Genomic DNA, 19,464 nt, shown 5'->3' with positions numbered 1-19,464 from the left:
GGGGTTGCGTGCGTCCTCTCCACGGGGGGTCCCGTCACACGTCTTAATCCCCAGTGTGCTGTCGACATACAGTGATAAAAATAATGTGGGTTGAAACGGCTTGTCCTGGATCAGCCTCTTCACACTGTGCAGCTAATTGTTCAAACCAGGAAGATTAGTTTGGCTTTCAAAGTAAAAATTAAAAAAACGCTGTCGTGGAAAGTGCGCAGTTCTTAAAAAAAACAGCAGGTGCTCAAACCTGGAACTTGATGGAACTAAATCATTCAATATTGCACAATTTAATGATAAATGATAAATGGGTTGTACTTGTATAGCGCTTTTCTACCTTCAAGGTACTCAAAGCGCTTTGACACTACTTCCACATTTACCCATTCACACACACATTCACACACTGATGGAGGGAGCTGCCATGCAAGGCGCTAACCAGCACCCATCAGGAGCAAGGGTGAAGTGTCTTGCTCAGGACACAACGGACATGACGAGGTTGGTACTAGGTGGGGATTGAACCAGGGACCCTCGGGTCGCGCACGGCCACTCTTCCACTGCGCCACGCCGTCCCTATATCACATCTATATAATATATCATATTATACATATGTCTACACTAACAAAAACTAATTGTATGAGAGCCATCGACATAAAAAAAATGAAGAACATTTACATTTCTTACATAATTAAGTTTATTTACAACATTTTGTAATTATATGTACTGTCCACATCAACATTCAAAATTAAATATTACATTTAATATTAATGTTTTTCATTATTTAAAGAAAAATAGATTTCATGTTAAAGTACTATATTTCACATAACACTGGGTGACTTTAGGATTAATTAAAGTTTTGAGTTTTTAAATTTGATCAAATATTTAAAACATATGTTTAAAAAAAACTATTCCAATGTATTATCTTTATTGATATTGTAATATTATTTAATCCATATGTATTTCATCTATATTTTCAAAAGTTCCATCCATCCATCCATCCATCTTCTTCCGCTTATCCGAGGTCGGGTCGCGGGGGCAGCAGCCTAAGCAGGGAAGCCCAGACTTCCCTCTCCCCAGCCACTTCGTCCAGCTCTTCCTGTGGGACCCTGAGGCGTTCCCAGGCCAGCCGGGAGACATAGTCTTCCCAACGTGTCCTGGGTCTTCCCCGCGGCCTCCTACCGGTCGGACGTGCCCTAAACACCTCCCTAGGGAGGCGTTCGGGTGGCATCCTGACCAGATGCCCGAACCACCTCATCTGGCTCCTCTTGATGTGGAGGAGCAGCGGGTTTACTTTGAGCTCCTCCCGGATGACAAAAGTTAGATATTCATTTACTTTTCTCTGTACAACCAATCATTGGGGTGTAGTTTTTTCAATCCCCACCCGTTAAGTTCCCCTATCAAGATGTTGCAACAGTAAAGTTCCAAAAAATGAAATGAGAATTTAGCCATTTTTTCTGATACAACTTCCACACCATTCCGAACCTAACTGGACTACTGTGGGAAGTGAATCGGGCTGCAAATCAGTTTTAAAACAAAAAAACATAGCTTTAGGGTTCACCCATCTGCGTGTGTGTGTGTGTGTGTGTGTGTGTGTGTGTGTGTGTTGCTTTCAATGTTATTGTTGCTTTTATAGTCGTGGCAGGGCTGCAGGCAGGGCTGAAAGTGAAGCCCACCATCTGTCCTTTGTACCATTGTCGAGCTTGTACACACACACACACACACACTTTTATACACACACTGTGTGTTGTCTTGATTAGTGTCACTTTGCAGACATAAAGGATTATTTGATATATGAAAAAAAAACATTGTCAGGTTATTAACTCGGATTACAAATACTGTTAATATTCCAACACTGAGCAGTAATTTAAAAACTCGGGGGTTAAAATGCAGGTCAGCATGGTGGCCGAATGGTTAGCATGTCGGCCCCATGATCAGGAGCTCCATTGGAACATCTTTGTGTGGAGTTTGCATGTTTCCCTGTGCTGGCATAGGTGTTTTTTCTTACACAAATGCATGGCTAATTGGAGACTAAATTGTCCAAAGTTGTGAATGCTCATTTGTCTACAGTATGTGATTGAGGTGTGTACTCAGCCTCATGACCCGTGACCCTAAGCGCTATAGAAAATGGAAGAATGGGCAAGTCAAGTTTATTTATAGACCACAATTTGAACACAGGGCAGAACGGTGGTTAGTGCATGTGCTTCACAATACGAAGGTCCTGAGTTCAATCCCGGGCACGGGATCTTTCTGTGTGGAGTTTGCATGTTCTCCCCGTGACTGCATGGGTTCACTCCGGGTACTCTGACTTCCTCCCACCTCCAAAGACATGCACCTGATTGATTGGCAACACTAAATTATTATTAGCCTTTATTTAACCAGGTAAAATCCCATTGAGATCAAAGATCTCTTTTCCAAGGGAGACCTGGCCAAGAGGGCAGCAGCAAGGTTACATTAAAAACAGTAAACAAATACATAAAACTTCACATTTACAACATTAAAACTTGCTCACATGACACATGTGCATACAGACAAGGTAGACTGCAATCCTTTCACAGAAGCTTTAAACTCATTCAACGTAACTAGGGTTAGAAGTTTAATGTTCGATTGTAGGTTATTCCAAGCCTTCGGTGCTGAAAACCTAAATGCTTTCTTGCCCAGTTCAGTTCTTACTTTGGGGACGACAAATTGCAGAACATTCATTGAACGAAGATTGTGACTTCCTTGTTTCTTTGTTAAAAGACAAGACAGATAAGATGGAGTGATACCCAGAATGGTTTTGTAGATGAAAACATACCAATGATTGAGGCGTCGAGCACATAAAGATGTCCAGTTAACCATCGAGTATAACACACAATGGTGAGTAAGGGGAGCGCAGTTGGTGATGAATCTCAGTGCCCCGTGGTACACACTATCCAGCTTGTGGAGACAAGCAGCAGTAGCATTCATGTACAACACATCTCCATAGTCAATAACAGGTAAAAAGGTTGTTTCCACCAATTTCTGTTTCACAGTAAAAGAAAAGCAAGACTTGTTTCTATAATAAAATCCCAGTAAAAGTTTCAGTTTTTTTACAACATACTGAATGTGCTCCTTAAAACTCAAGTGGTCATCAATTAAAAATCCTAAATATTTAAAAGCAGATACTAACATAATTTGGTCCCTAGTGTGTGAATGTGAGTGTGAATGTTGTCTGTCTATCTGTGTTGGCCCTGTGATGAGGTGGCGACTTGTCCAGGGTGAACCCCGCCTTCCGCTCGAATGCAGTCGATATAGGCTCCAGCACCCCCCACGACCCCGAAAGGGACAAGCAGTAGAAAATGGATGGATGGATGCAATTTGAACACATGAATAAATGCATGAAAGTATTTTTGGTGCATTGCCAGGTGTGATAAAACACATTTTTTATGATTTGTTTCATTACAAATGGTAATACAGTAGGTTATAATAGCATAATGAATTGCCACATGGTTGAAAAAAAATGCTAGAAATTTTATTTTCCTGCCTGCAAGGAGACGCCCAGCAGCCACACTGTTACAGGGGACCGGAAGTCGTTTTATCTTCCAACTACTGAGTTATATATATCCTCAGAATTGCCAACAAATAATACTAAGGACATCGACTTCAAAATAAAAGTAACACGTCTGTAAAAACTAAGCTAAATAATATAAATTAATTATGTTAGGTTGTAGTCCATCATATTTTAATCGACAGAACTCTATGCTGTTTTAATGTTGAATAGTTGTGTTTATATTTGAGGGGCTTGCTTAGCTTTTGTTTTGTTTTGAAGCTGATACCGGAAGTGGCTTTGCCTCCATTCCGGTGGACTTGATACGGCGTCTCCAGTGTCCTCAGGCGAAGACTGTTGCTCAACACTACGTGTTCATTCGAGGCGTCTCCTCGTCGTCTCCTGTGTGACTATCAACTTTTTAAAAAAAAGGTATTTTTGTCACAAAAGGTGACATTTTCCTGCTATCTCGCTCGGCCGCTGCACGTCGCCATGAACGGGAAGTCGGCCAACGGCACGGCGGGGGGAATGGCGTGTATCGACGGTCTGCCGCCGCTGCCCAAGAGCCTGAGCGGCTTGCTCAACTCCAGCGGCGGCTCCTGGAGGGACATGGAGAGGATGTACGTGAAGAAGACCATGATCCAGGACGACCTGAGCCGAGGCAGGAACAACGCCGACAACCTTCTCGCCAACAAGCCGGCCAGCCTCGACGCCGCCCTGGCTCTCCTGCGGAAAGAGATGGTAACCAGAACCCGTTAAGAAACGCACGATTTGTTCTCGCCTTACTTTTCCACACTTGATTCTTCCGTAACACCAACATCGATGGTGTTTTTCATTAATAACATTCTGGTTTATTCGGCTAACTTATTATGTGCAGTTTACACTCTTAATCAAAGCAAATGACTACTTTCCAATGTGTTCGGAGCTCATTTTCACTGCAAGGCCAATAGTATATCAACCTTAAATATTACAAACCATTTTTACCTTGATCAACACTCATAATAACTTGACCTGGTTTATTCCAGATTATTTTAAAGAGCCACATTATATATGAAAGCAATCACTTTGGAATGTATTTCGTCATGTATTCTTGTTTTTTCTGCAGCTTGAATGACAAACTTGCATTTTTAAGCGAAGTCTAGTACAGTGTTTTTCAACCTTTTTTGAGCCAAGGCGCATTTTTTTCATAGAAAAAATCCGGAGGCACACCACCAGCAGAAATCATTTATAAAATGAAACTCAGTAGACAGTAAAAAGTTGTTGTCGCAATTGTTGGATATTACTTTAAACTATAACCAACCATGAATTGATTAACGTGGACCCCGACTTAAACAAGTTGAAAAACTTATTCGGGTGTTACCATTTAGTGGTCAATTGTACGGAATATGTACTGTACTGTGCAATCTACTAATAAAAGTTTCAATCAATCGGGACCCGGGATGGACCGCTCGTCTGTGCATCGGTTGGGGACATCTCTGCGCTGATGACCCGTCTCCGCTCGGGATGGTCTCCGCACTATGGACTGGACTCTCACTATTATGTTAGATCCACTATGGACTGGACTTTCACAATATTATGCTAGACCCACTCGACGTCCAATGCATCCGGTCTCCCCTAGAGGGGTTGGGGTGGGTCACCCACATCTGCGGTCCTCTCCAAGGTTTCTCATAGTCATTCACATCGACGTCCCACTGGGTTGAGTTTTTCCTTGCCCTTATGTGGGCTCTGAACCGAGGATGTCGTTGTGGCTTTTGCAGCCCTTTGAGACACTTGTGATTTAGGGCTATATAAATAAACATTGATTGATTGATTGATTGAATTAATCAAAAAAGCATCACTATAGCTCTTGTCTCAAAGTAGGTGTACTGTCACAACCTGTCACATCACGGCATGACTTATTTTGAGTTTTTTGCTGTTTTCCCGTGTGTAGTGTTTTAGTTCTTGTCTTGCGCTCCTATTTTGGTGGCTTTTCCTGTTGCAGTTTCATATCTTCTTTTGAGCGCTATTCCCCGCACCTGCTTTGTTTTCGCAATCAAGAATATTTAAGTTGTTGCTATCTTTTTTTGTGTGGACATTGTTGATTGTCATGTCATGTACGGATGTACTTTGTGGACGCCGTCTCTGCTCCACACGCTGTAAGTCTTTGCTGTCGTCCAGCATTCTGTTTTTGTTTACTTTGTCGCCAGTTCAGTTTTAGTTTCGTTCTACATAGCCATCCCTAAGCTTTAATGTATTTTCTTAGGGGCACTCACCTTTTGTTTATTTTTGGTTTAAGCATTAGATACCTTTTTACCTGCACTTTGCCTCCCGCTGTCCTCTGCATATTGTGATCACGACAAACCATTGTTGTCTCACACAACGTGTTCCCGGCATCTCCAAAGCAATTAGCTACCAGCTTCCACCTACTGATATTTAGGAGAATAACATGGTTACTCAGCCGAGCTCTAGACAGCACCGACACTCAACAACGGCATATTATTTGCGGATTATAATTACTGGTTTGCAAAAAATATTTTTAACCCAAATAGGTAAAACTACATATTCTCCCACGGCACACTACACTGTATCTCACTAGGTGGTTGAAAAACACTGGTCTAGTAGACGACATAGGGCTGGGCAATATGGACGAAAAAGTATATCTTGATATATTTTTACTTAAACTCTATATTCGATATATACAGTATCTCAATATATTTTCCGGTGAAAGTATACATATAAAGATTTTTGAGCGAGATTCACTGAAATTGAAGTGAATGACAACTGTACTGTAAACAGTCAGTGGCACTTTTATTAACCCAGTTGGTCAAGATGGGTATCAACAGCATAGAAAATAAACTGTTTAAGTAGCACAGAATTACATAACATAAAAAAAACGGACAAATATTATTTCTACGTAAAATAAATAACAGAGCTCGGATAAAAAATACATTTGCAGGCAGGCACTTTTTAATTCCCAGTCGACGATGTAATGGACTGTCACACACGCATGGTTTTGGTCAGCGCCCGGTAAGTGACTTTACTTTTAATTGTGCGGGTATGATCTTCCTCACATCGGCATACATTTTTGGCAGCATTTCTCGTACGAAATATGCCCGGCTTGGCAACTCAAGAACAGTTTCGATTTGGGCTTGCATGGTAAACAACTCTAATGAATGTTTTATCCAGAGGCATACATTGGTCCAAATGTGGCCAAGTAGACGCATTATGGGTTTCCTGGACGTCGTCTAAATCGCTACAAAAAAAAAATCTAAAGAAGAGAATCCCTCTGCCATCTTCCACTAGTTTTTTTAATATATAAATCGCCCGCTTCAAATTCCATCTTCTCTTCTACAACTCTCTCGTTGTCATTTGGAATGTCTGTTGTGATTTCCTTTCCTGGTTCCATGACCCGCCCTATTTTGCCTCTGATTGGCCTGTCCCTAATGTTTTGCCTTAATCTCAACCAATCGTGACTCATCATAGTAAACAACCAACCATGGATGTTCTTATACATGCAAGCACATCTTGGAAGGAAGAAGGGGAGGGGTTTAGTAGCCTATGAGTGTTGAGAGGGAGCGGGAGCGGGGGAGAATCAAGGAACACAACAAATAAGCGGTATGTTATCATTTTAAGGTGATTTAAATTATATCGATATTACGATATTTTCTTAATTCATATCTTATTTAAAAATATATAGATATATCTTACAAACTCGATATATCGCCCAGGCGCAAGACGACATGACTTCAGGCTTGTGTTCCATTAGATTTGCTGCTTTCCTGATTCCTGAGTAAGTGTATCCATTGTTGCAAAAAAATACCCTTTTAAACTTGACCTGGCAAGCCTTAAAAGTGAACAAAGGCAGATTGACATGTTAACAGAAGACTCTCCTTAAATCCTCTCATTGCCAGCAGCCATTCATGATTTTGTCGTATCAGCATTAGACCACATATTATTATTCCATATTGCTCAGTGCTGGTCAAAGTGTAACATAACAGCCTGCTTCTGTCACTTGATGCCAAGCGCCAGACGCCTGCAGAAGCATCATGAATGAATGAATGAAATTAGTTTATTTCGGTCATATAATCAACCATTTTGTGTAATCAATTTAATAGCACAGATTATATATATTAACAATCATACACATACACACACAAAAAGAAAAAGAATGACCTAAAAGGAATAGGCTGAAGCCAAGGCTTATATTTGCCTATCCTATACATTCGCTGAAAATTAGATTGCCTGGAACATCAATGTTAAAAAAATCAATGGGATGAAAGTAATCGTTGCTATATTTTATACTTTTCCCATTATTTCACCTTTCAAGGCTTTCTTAAATAACTACATGTCTTCAACTCATCACTGAGCTTGTTCCACCATTTAACTCCTGAAACTGAAATACATTTGTATTTTATATCCGTTCCTACTTTACATATTTCAAAAATCAATATCCTCTGTAAATTATAGTTTTCTCCTCTTAATTGAAATAACCTAAAAATACAAGCTGGAAAGCTGTTGTTCTTTACTCGAAACATAATTTCCATTGTTTTTAAAAACACAATATCTGTAAATTTTAACACATTAGAACTTATGAATAATGGATTGGTAGGTTCATAGTAGCACGCTTTGTGTAGTATTCTAATTACCCTTTTTTGAAGTTTAATTATTGGGTCTGTTTGTTTTATAAACATTTCCCCAAACTTCAACACAATATGTTAAATATGGAAAAATAAAATAATAATATAACATATGCAGACACTTTTTATTCAGCATGTGTCTTACTTTATAAAGAATAGCAATGGATTAGGATATTTTTCCCTTCATATATTCAATCTCTTCCTCGCCACGAGAACACAGGCTTTGTTAAATCCTATTTCTTTTTTGGAGGTCGAGGCTTATATGTGAGTATTTTTCACTTGCATCTGCAGTCTTAAGTTGTCAGAGAGTCCCTTTCCAAGTTTACCAAGCGACCAAATCTGTTTGACCGACACTGACTGGCATGTCTGTGACTTGTTTATGCAGGGGATGCAGTGACCCTGCGGTCAAACAATGTGCATTGTCAGCATTGAGTGTCATGCAGCAGAATACCATTTAATGCTTTTCTGTGGTGTCTTTTCTACCTTCAGAATGTTTGTGTACATTAATAACATCCATTACAATAGCTTTTTCAAACCTTCTATCTTTGACTGACATGGTGAGAGACCTATTATGTTGTCATTATTTTTATGTAAACAATGACAAGAAAAAGACAGAATACATTCCGGCTCAGAGTTAAACGTTTCTGCATTTAGATATACATGTCAGGTATAGCATAAAAAGTATTGCTTAGAGATGATCAATACAGACTAAAATCAATATTGTGATATATTCTGCAGCCTCCTGCAATAACGATATTGCTATAATAAATGATAACAGCACCATTTCAAAACTGATTACAAAGGCTCCTAATTTGGCTGCTGACATATGCAATAACATATTGCATCATTTTCGGTTGTATTATTTTCTCAAAACTTTTAATCTCCTTGCTAATTTACTGTTCTTAACTGGTTACTTTCTGTTGTAACATGGTTCTATGTACACTTCTGTTCAATTTAAAATGTATTTTGTTCTTCTCTGGTTTCAATTCTAAAGTTTTGGGTGGTACTATAAATTTGGGTATCGATTTGATACCAAGTAGTTACAGAGTGGTATTAGTCATGCCAACGCTGATACTTAAAATATTCAAGATATTTGAAAGATAACATTTTTGATCACAATAATAATCAGACAAAAACACCGGATGGCGAAGTAACAATATCACTTAAATATTAAAACTGTTTCCTTATTCCCTTTCATTACATACAATATTTTGAGCAAAATATTTTCAATAGTTCAAAATAAATAAACATAAGCAAAAACTATGTTTGTGAGCAACAACAAACACGAGAAAATATTTTGTGATAATATATGGTATACGTATAATGTTTAAAATATCGGTCTGTCAAATGATACATTTTTAAAATCAGATTAATCACACTCTTCAACTGTGATTAATCACAGGTTATTATTTGCTTGCATAAATAAGATTTGCTTAAAAAATTACCCCAATATTGGGATAATAATGCAATTTGGTAGTCAGAATGTCATATAGGAACGTTTTTTGAATGTTTTACTGAACTGCAAGTCATTGATTTGCTCAAAGCTTGGTGACATTAAGTATAGTAAGAATTAAGTGCACATTTTGAAAGTCTCTGCGACAATATAGGATACAGTATATTAATAGATCATGTAATAAAGACACCCATAAACAACTTTACATAGTGCACCATTTACATCTGCATTTACTCTTCCTTTGTTCAGCCAGGTGTTTAAACAAATGTAAGCCATTTTTCATTTTGTTGGCGCATTTTGACTGGATGTGACGTGTCGCCCTGACAGACGCCCTGAGAGACTGTCTGTCTGTCTGTCTGTTTTTTCTGCTGGATTTTATGTAATTATAAAACCTCGGTTACACAAACAAGCTTATTCACTTTTTCAGCGGACAGCATTAATCTCTTTTGGTACAAACGACATCTAGTTTGTACGACGTTAGTTAGCAACATGAACGACATCTCACAGCACTTAATCATCACAGATGTTAAGTGTACTACGTGCGGTGGCTGTCCATTTTGCAAAGGTGTTGTTTAATTTATCTGTGGTATGTGCCGATAAACTCAACCAGCATAGTTTGTGGTCCTCTGTTTGCTGTCCATGTAGCCTTCCTGCTTGTGACGCCACCCTCACGTTCATGTTTCGCTTTATGAAGCTATTTTAAATGTGACGTGCGCCGATGATAAGAAAGTTTGTTGCTGCAATACTTATTGATTACCTGTTTTATCTAAAGTCCCGTCAAAGTTTGTTTTGAAGGGAGCAAAGCACATCGCTCTAACTATGATCGTGGCGTGTGAAGTGATCACTTCCTGTGCAATGTGCGCTGCTTTCCGGCAGTCTAAACTAACACTGTGATTTCCTCATTCATTTATGGTAACGCGATACTTTTTAAAAATTAATCACTAGAGATGTCCGATAATATCGGCCGATAAATGCTTTAAAATGTAATATCGTAAATTATCGGTATTGGTTTCAAAATTATCGGTATCTGTTTCAAAAAGTAAAATGTATGACTTTTTAAAACGCTGCTGTGTACATGGACGTAGGGAGAAGTACAGAGCGCCAATAAACCTTAAAGGCACTGCCTTTGCATGCCGGCCCGATCACATAATATCTACGGCTTTTCACACACACAAGTGAATGCAAGGCATACTTGGTCAACAGCCATACAGGTCACACTGAGGGTGGCCGTATAAACAACTTTAACACTGTTACAAATATGCGCCACACTGTGAACCCACACCAAACAAGAATGACAAACACATTTCGGGAGAACATCCGCACCATAACACAACATAAACACAACAGAACGAATACCCAGAACCCCTTGCAGCATTAACTCTTCCGGGACGCTACAATATACACCCCCCCGCTACTCCCTACGCCCCCCCCCCCCCCAAACCCCCGTCCCCCAATGCACTTTGTGACTTCAATAATAAATATGGCAGTGCCATGTTGGCATTTTTTTCCATAACTTGAGTTGATTTATTTTGGAAAACCTTGTTACATTGTTTAATGCATCCAGCGGGGCATCACAACAAAATTAGGCATAATAATGTGTTAATTCCACAACTGTATATATCGGTATCGGTTGATATCGGAATCGGTAATTAAGAGTTGGACAATATCGGAATATCGTATATCGGCAAAAAAGCCATTATCGGACATCTCTATTAATCAAATGTGCTAACGCTTTAACATTGACAGCCTGAAAAAAAAAAAGAATCTATAATATTATCGTCACTGTCTATTTGTAGTGATCAACCCACCCTTGTTTACATGCAAGAGCTCTAGCTTAGCGGTTAGCATGGCTTATTGCAGGGGTGCTCACACTTTTTCTGCAGGCGAGCTACTTTTCAATTGATCAAGTCGTGGGGATCTACCTCATTCATATATATATAATTTATATTTACTCATTTATGAAATATATGTTTTTGTTAACAAGTTAAAGGTGTTTAATGATAATGCAAGCATGTTTAACACATATAGTTAATATTATTAATACATTAAAGGTGTTTAATGATAATACAAGTATGTTTAATACATATAGTTAATATTGTTAACAAGTTAAAGGTGTTTAAAGATAATGCAAGCATGTTTAACACATATACCGTATTTTCCGCACTATAAGGCGCACCGGATTATTAGCCGCACCTTCTATGAATTACATATTTCATAATTTTGTCCACCAATAAGCCGCCCCGGACTATAAGCCGCGCCTACGCTGCGCTAAAGTGAATGTCAAAAAAACGCTGCGCTAAAGTGAATGTCAAAAAAACAGTCAGATAGTTCAGTCAAACTTTAATAATATATTGAAAACCAGCGTTCTAACAACTCTGTCCCAAAATGTACGCAAATGTGCAATCACAAACATAGTAAAATTCAAAATGGTGTAGAGCAATAAATAGCAACATAATGTTGCTCGAACGTTAATGTCACAACACACAAAATAAACATAGCGCTCACCTTCTGAAGTTATTCTTCATTCGTAAATCCTTCGAATTCTTCGTCTTCGGTGTCCGAATTGAAAAGTTGCGCAAGCGTGGGATCCAAAAATGGCCGGCTCCGCCTCGTCGAAGTCATCGGATTCAGTGTCGCTGTTGTTGTGCAGCAGTTCTGTGAATCCTGCCTTCCGGAAAGCTCGGACCACAGTTGTGACCGAAACTATCTGCCCAGGCATTTACGATCCACTGGCAGATGTTGGCGTATGTCGACCGGCGCTATCTGCCCGTCTTAGTGAAGGTGTGTTCGCCTTCGGAGCTGTGTGAAAAAAGCCACCCGGCCTCTTCGCGTAAACTTCCCTTAACCACTCGCTCATCTTTTCTTCATCCATCCATCCCTTCGAGTTAGCTTTTATGATGACGCCGGCTGGAAAGGTCTCTTTTGGCAAGGTCTTCCTTTTGAATATCATCATGGGTGGAAGTTAGCATGGCAAGCTAGAACCACAGTGAAGGATGACTTCTCATTCCCTGTGGTGCGAATATTCACCGTACGTGCTCCCGTTCCACAGTGCGGTTCACAGGAATATCAGCTGTGAAATACGGTAGTAATCCGTGTGCGGATGGAGAGATTGCGTCTTTTTATGAACCGGATCGCTTAGTTGGAGCCATTTTGTGGTCTTTACAGATGTAAACAGGAAATGAAACGTACGGTGATATCCGCGCGTTTTTTCTTCTTCTTCCGGGGGCGGGTGAAGCGCTTCCTGTTCTATGGGGGCGGGTGCTTTCCTTGGCGGTTGCTTGCGTAGAAGAAGAAGCGCTTCCTGTTCTACCGGGAAAAAAGATGGCGGCTGTTTACCGAAGTTGCGAGACCGAAACTTTATGAAAATGAATCGTAATAAAGCGCACCGGGTTATAAGGCGCACTGTCAGCTTTTGAGAAAAATTGTGGTTTTTAGGTGCGCCTTATAGTGCGGAAAATACGGGTAGTTAATATTGTTAACAAGTTAAAGGTGGTTAAAAATAATACAAGCATGTTTAACACAAATAGTTAATATTGTTAACAACTTAAAGGTGGTTAAAGATAAAACAAGCATGTTTAACACATATAGTTAATATTGTTAACAACTTAAAGGTGGTTAAAGATAATACAAGCATGTTTAACACATATAGTTAATATTGTTAACAACTTAAAGGTGGTTAAAGATAATACAAGCATGTTTAACACATATAGTTAATATTGTTAACAAGTTAAAGGTGGTTAAAGATAATACAAGCATGTTCAACACATATAGATTCCTTTCTTTCATGAAGACAAGAATATACGTTGGTGTATTACCTGATTGTGATGACTTGCATTGATTGGAATCAGACAGTGGTGATGATAACGTCCGCATTTTCGAATGGAGGAGAAAAAAAGTCCTCCTTTCTGTCCAATACCACATGAAAGTGGTTGGTTTTTGGCATCTTATTTGTCCAGCTTCCGTACTCCTTTGTATACACTTTACAAGAAATACATTGTCGGCAAACTCCGTAGCTTGCTAGCTTGTGCACGCCAGCTTTCTGAGGCTCTTATTTTGGTAGCGCAGGCAGGATGAAGCAGAGCTTTTATTGTGCAACTGTGCAGTCGGTCTTTGGAGTTTTGACGACAGGTACGGCGCCAGAGTCTGTTGAAATAAAGTGTTTCTCGCCTTCCAGTCGGTAATTTTAATGAGTTGGCAGCAGCCAGCGTCATCTCAGAAGACCCTCGGGTGCCGTGAATGTCAATCAAGTGACGAAAGTGACGTCCTAGTGAAGATTTATGATCGCTCATTTTTAGGACTATTTTTTTAATGCCTGGCTGGTGATCGACTGACACACCCTCCGAGATCGACCGGTAGATCGCGATCGACGTAATGAGCACCCCTGGCTTATTGTATTCTCTTAGGCCATATACTACACACCGTCGGTCCAACGATGTGAAGTGTAGCATGTTTAGTTATTCCTCATCCCCAGACACTTTTATTTGCTGCCATTGAGGTGAGGATTAGTTAGCCACTATTTTGCTAGCAAGTATGCTGGATTGCCTTAAGGACATTAGCTACTAGTGAAGATGCTACATTACGTTAAAGATGCGGTCATCCACTTGTTAGGGATGTGAAAAACTCAATCCGATTTAAATCGGATCTCGCAAAATATTATTACATCAGGCATAAAAATTATAATACCTTTTCAAAACCGGTTATAAAAGCTTGTCTTGGCTACTGACATACGACATAGAGGTGCAGTGGGTAAGCATAAAGATGGCCTAAAAACTTTTTTCAGCACTCTTACTGCTTGTCGTCAAATTTGCGAGACACAGCTAGAATTTGTCATCAAGATGCATTATCACGATATGACGATAGTATTAAAAGCTCAGGTAAATTCATATCATTTATATCGTATATCTAAAAACTCTAGTCTTAACAATATAACCAATTCCATGATTACATCCCTCCCACTCAAAGAGATTACAATCATGTGGTAAACTCTGTGATCTATCAGCCATTCTTTAATTAAGGTCTCATGGCTGCCCCCTGTAGGTGGGCTTGCGACAGCAGGACATGTCTCTGCTGTGCCAGCTGTGGTCGCTGCACGAGTCCATCCAAGAGTACAAGGGCAACTGCCAGGACCTGAGCGCCGCCTCCAGTCTCAGCATGATGGACAATGGCTACTTCGACGAGGACGACGAATACTACCCGGACACGGGCGCCACGCCCACTGGCGACCAACCGGGTGGAAAGTCTGGAGAAGGGATGACTACGGCGGGAGCGGCAAAGAACGGTGGAAGTGTTGGCAAAGACGACAGCTGGGAGTCGTTTCGCGTCAACATCTGAACCCTTGCTCTCGAGAACCCATGATTGTTTGGACGGCAGCAAGAAGGACTTTTGCCAGCCTTTGGTATGTTTTTACTATCCTGAATGGGAATGTGAGTCCAGCCTAATTTGAGCGCCTCCTCTGGTATATACTGGTCTTGCAGGGGGCATGGCTTCATCACCTGAAGCTTACATTGTCGTCAAACATTCCCAATGGACTTTTTTTAGACTTGTTTACTCAAAACAAAATTTAGTAATATACTTTTTTTTATAAAATGCTGCCTCATCCAGCAGTTTTTCCATCTTACATCTCAGTGTATCAAAGTTTTATTATTTATTTGATAGTATAAGTAACTAAATATCCGCTCTTCTATTGCTCTGAAAGCGTCGGGCTGCAACATCGGGAAGAGTTTGCAGCCAAGAAATAATTTATTTACCAGAACAACCGGGACAACGGTGGTCGTACAGCAGTGAATTTTTTGGTACAACGTCGGAAGTTGTCTCCAAATTATTGTCAACCCGTGAGCACCAATTAGCTGCTCAAATGTAGCCCCACTCTTAAAACACAGTATACATCCTTGAAAGTAGCCGTAAACTGGCAAGCTAGCAAACTGTAGCAAAACAGATGAAAACGTTAGCAGTTGGCAGGTGATTACAGGGTCTTTTTCTTACCTCTTCTTACGTCAACAGATGTCATGCTAGCAACGTTTTTACTTGTTCGGGCGCACTGTTAGCACCTGGATTACCAGCTCTCCGTCTTCCTCCCTTCAATTTATGTTGTCTGTATACGTGACCAAAGAAACGCTCAGCATGAAATGTATCGTACATGCCGACCACCTAAAATTCCTCCACAGCTATTTCTGGAAATGTAAAAAAAAAAAAGAATGTCTCCACGCCGTCTTGAACATCTTCACTACAGGGTTTTGCCGTGCCTTTAGTTCATGTTAATTAACGCTTGTTGTGTTTACGTTCAAACACATGCCACTGACTTACAAAAGACTGTCTAAAAATTTGATTTGAAATCGTAATGTACTCCCACTGGATACTTCATTAGGTATACCTGATCAATGTGGCTTTGGTCATTAGTCCGACATTTCTTGTGTGTGGAACACAGGCCGCAGTTTTATTTAGGTTGAGCTAAAATGTTGGGGGGGGGGGGTTGTAACAGTAATTGAGATCTAAACCTGTGACAGAAATGGAATGTATATCTATAATTTTGTATCGGTTATTATTTGTATTTATTTTTTAAACTGTAATTCACCAAAGCATCACAAATCGGGCTTTCATATTGGAATGCATTGGAAGACCCTAAAACAGGGGTAGGGAACCTATGGCTCGAGAGCCAGATGTGGCTCTTTTGATGACTGCAATGAATAATTCCGCTGGTAATCACAGTGTTAAAAATAACGTTCAAAATATAAAACATTCTCATGCATTTTAATCCATCCATCCGTTTTCTTCCGCACCTGTTCAAGAAGTCACATTAATGGTAAGAAGTATTTTTTTTATTATTGGTTAGCTTCAGAATAACAATGTTATTAAAAAGAATAAGAGACTTATTATACTCAAAAAATGTTGGTCTTATTTAAAAATGCACGCATTTAGTTATATTCAGTGTTAAAAAATATTATATGGCTCTCACGGAAATACATTTTAAAATATTTGGCTTTCATGGCTCTCTCAGCCAAGAAGGTTCCCGACCCCTGCCCTCGAAGCTTCCCGATGGGCTACAAGGTCTGTAAATGTGCAACTTATCTAATTAGCTTTTGAATTTTTTTTAAAGCTTTTGAATTGTTTAATGGTGTACCTAATGAAGTGTTTGTTGATTATAACGACCAATACTGGACTGGAGAGCAGCACGACACCACAAAATGAATTATTATGCTTCCGAAAATATGTTAAATGTGTATAAATCATATCAAAATAATACTCAAGTGAATTACTGTAGAAAATTCTTAATGAATGACGACACTCATGTATTACTGAATGTTTTGTCTGACACTTAATTGACTTTTTCTTGTGCTGTAAAGAAGACTTTTATCAGTGTCATCAAATTACAGAAGGTATGTAGTTCAAACAAAGATCACAATGATAATTAGTAAATAGAAAAGCACTCGGAGAGCGTAGAACTCCGCCAAGTGCCCGATAGTAAAGAATCCTTTAAAAAATCCTGAGTCCAGACAGTGATCCAGATCACCCCTACAATCAAATGACATGTTGACATTTCCTGAAAGTTTCATCAAAATCAGCCCGTACATTTTGTAGTATTGTTGCTAACTGACGAAGCCCAGCAAATACGTAAACTCCTGACGGAGGAAATAATGATAATAATAAGACACTCTCATTGGATGTTTTCACTATCAGTGCCTTTGCAAACCATCAGGTGACTGATGAACTATGAGGACATATCACAAGCTACAGACTTTTTACAAGACACTTGCTGGCATTTTTTTGTAAATTCCTTTGGTGCAACATGAGGGACTAAAACATTAATGTAGTTCAACAAATAAAAACCCAGAATGTACACATTGAAGCTTGTGAAATTTACTGTGTAGCATGTTTTGGTGTGTTTAAGGTATTACCCTCCCAAAAACGACATTAATGAATAAGGGTGCTCTGCCGCAGTGCAATGTTTCCCCTGGTCTGCCGAGAATAAGAAGACTTAGCAGGAGGGGTCAGTGTTGATACGTTGGTGTTATATTTAGCGAGTATTCCAACCCCGACATAGTCTGTTTTGTAAAAAAAAAAGTGACTGGCGACAAATCTTTTATTGGACATTTTTGGAGACTCTGGCATGAAATAACGTATGGCTCTTTTCAACGAGCAGCAGGTGATGCTGTGAGCTCGTCCCTTCTAAACCCGCTCACAGGGGACTTGCTTGTGATCAAAAAAAAAAGTGATAGAAGGAAGTAAATTTGACTTTGTAAACATATTTTTTGCTCACGTTTTGTCTCATGCATCCATACCAATTATTTTCACATGCGTTGTTTTCTAAATTTGACGACGTCCCCTCTAGCCTGGCCCCCACGACCACAACCCACAGATAGATGGCAGTCCTATGTGAAATACTGCATTCTTGCAATAAGGCTGAAAAATAAATAAACATACAGCACAAGTGATTGGAATTTTACACCAGCTAAATGCTAACATGTTAGCACTTGCTCATATCAACAAAAAGTATGTGATCATCTGTGTATCAAATCAATCATAAATGTGAAATGTTTTTGAATAAGTGACCATCTACAAATAATGTTTGGCATTATTGTTGTTGTACGAGTTTTAATGTTAAACAGCTACGTTGTCGATGCAATTAACACATTTCCTTCAGATCTATGTAGACCACAATGCCATGGGGCTGTCATAGCCACGCCAACACTTTGCTGGTTCAGAACAAACCATTTTCTACGACATTTTTAAGTTTATGTGTAGAAATAGGCTAAAAGTCATCCTCCACACCAGCAGAGGGCAGCGTGTCAGCCTGCATTGAGCGGTGTTGGTGCCAGAAAACGCTCATTATTGTGTTTTTCTCAATGCATCTGTTTTATTAATCAGTATCGAAAATCAAATGCAATCGAAAATTAGTTGACTTTTAGCGCACAATATCACCTGCGTAGCAAATATACTCCACATCTGGATTGTAGCATTTTGTGAGCAGACAAATGAAATGTCTTAACGTCACATATCGACTGTTTGCAAAATATTAATCATGCATTAAGTCATTGATGCACAATGAATTTGAATTCCTGTGTTGCACAACAAGATACTGCAAGCAGCGTTGTTTATTTCTCTGTAAAAAAAAAAAAAAAAAAATACAACCACACTGCTGCTGATAACAATAAAATGAGTACCGTACATCTCTTTGCAGGTATTTTGTTTTTTATTGTTTCTTGCACAAAAGGCTCACCGTTTACCAGACAAATTGAAATTGAGACGGCAAAATTTATATTTGAACGGAATACCCAACTTTTACACTCTTAATAGCGAGCTGTATGTCATTTTTAAGAAGAGCTTTGCAACAAAAAGCAAAATGTCTCACATTTAGAAAAATGAAAAGATGCCCTTTTCTTTTTCTTTTTTTTAAAGAAAACATATTCATATGTTTAACAACAAACCTTTTGTTACGATTAGTCAATCGTATCAAGTAGGAATGGGCAATATGGCCTAAAATCTATATCATGATAGTAATATATGTAACAATATGTTATGTGGCATATAAATAATAAAAACATTTCAAAACAGGTTACGAATGCTTTTTATTTGGCTGCTGATTTATGCAATAACATTGTGTAATTTCCGGTTGTATTGTTTCTTCAAAACTATTATTAATATACTTTGTAAATTTACTCATACATGGTTACTTTCTGTTGTAACATGGGTCTATTTACACTTCGGTTTAAATATAACAATCACTTATTCTTCTGTTGCTTGGCTACTTGACATTAGTTTTGGGTGATACTACAAATGGGGATCAATCCAATACCAAATACTTACGGGACAGAATTGGTGATACCACTGCTAATACTGATTCTTCACATTTTCAACATCATTGATTACATTTTTGATCACAATTTTAATCAGACAAACACAGGATGGTG

The 19,464-nt window shown here is 39.1% G+C and overlaps 1 protein-coding gene across 1 annotated transcript; it reads left to right on the top strand.

The window, feature by feature from the left end:
• Positions 1-3,814: 3,814 nt before the first annotated feature.
• Positions 3,815-18,721, top strand: fam89a (family with sequence similarity 89 member A). Its single transcript, XM_061930012.1, has 2 exons — positions 3,815-4,231; positions 14,597-18,721. Exons 1-2 carry the CDS (start codon positions 3,983-3,985, stop codon positions 14,888-14,890), a joined length of 543 nt encoding a protein of 180 aa, XP_061785996.1. The 5' UTR covers positions 3,815-3,982; the 3' UTR covers positions 14,891-18,721.
• The last annotated feature ends 743 nt before the right edge of the window (positions 18,722-19,464 follow it).

Source organism: Nerophis lumbriciformis, linkage group LG34 (assembly GCF_033978685.3).
Source record: "Nerophis lumbriciformis linkage group LG34, RoL_Nlum_v2.1, whole genome shotgun sequence".
Classification (NCBI taxonomy): Eukaryota; Metazoa; Chordata; class Actinopteri; order Syngnathiformes; family Syngnathidae; genus Nerophis; species Nerophis lumbriciformis.
The sequence above is the reverse complement of the archived record's forward strand: the minus strand, read 5'-3'. Positions and strand labels throughout refer to the sequence as shown.

Excerpts from the sequence above, each read along its gene's own strand:
- fam89a (XM_061930012.1), top strand. The coding sequence starts at position 3,983 with ATGAACGGGAAGTCGGCCAACGGCACGGCGGGGGGAATGGCGTGTATC. Across the intron at positions 4,232-14,596 it reads CTCTCCTGCGGAAAGAGATG|GTGGGCTTGCGACAGCAGGA; the intron begins GTAACCAGAACC and ends TGCCCCCTGTAG.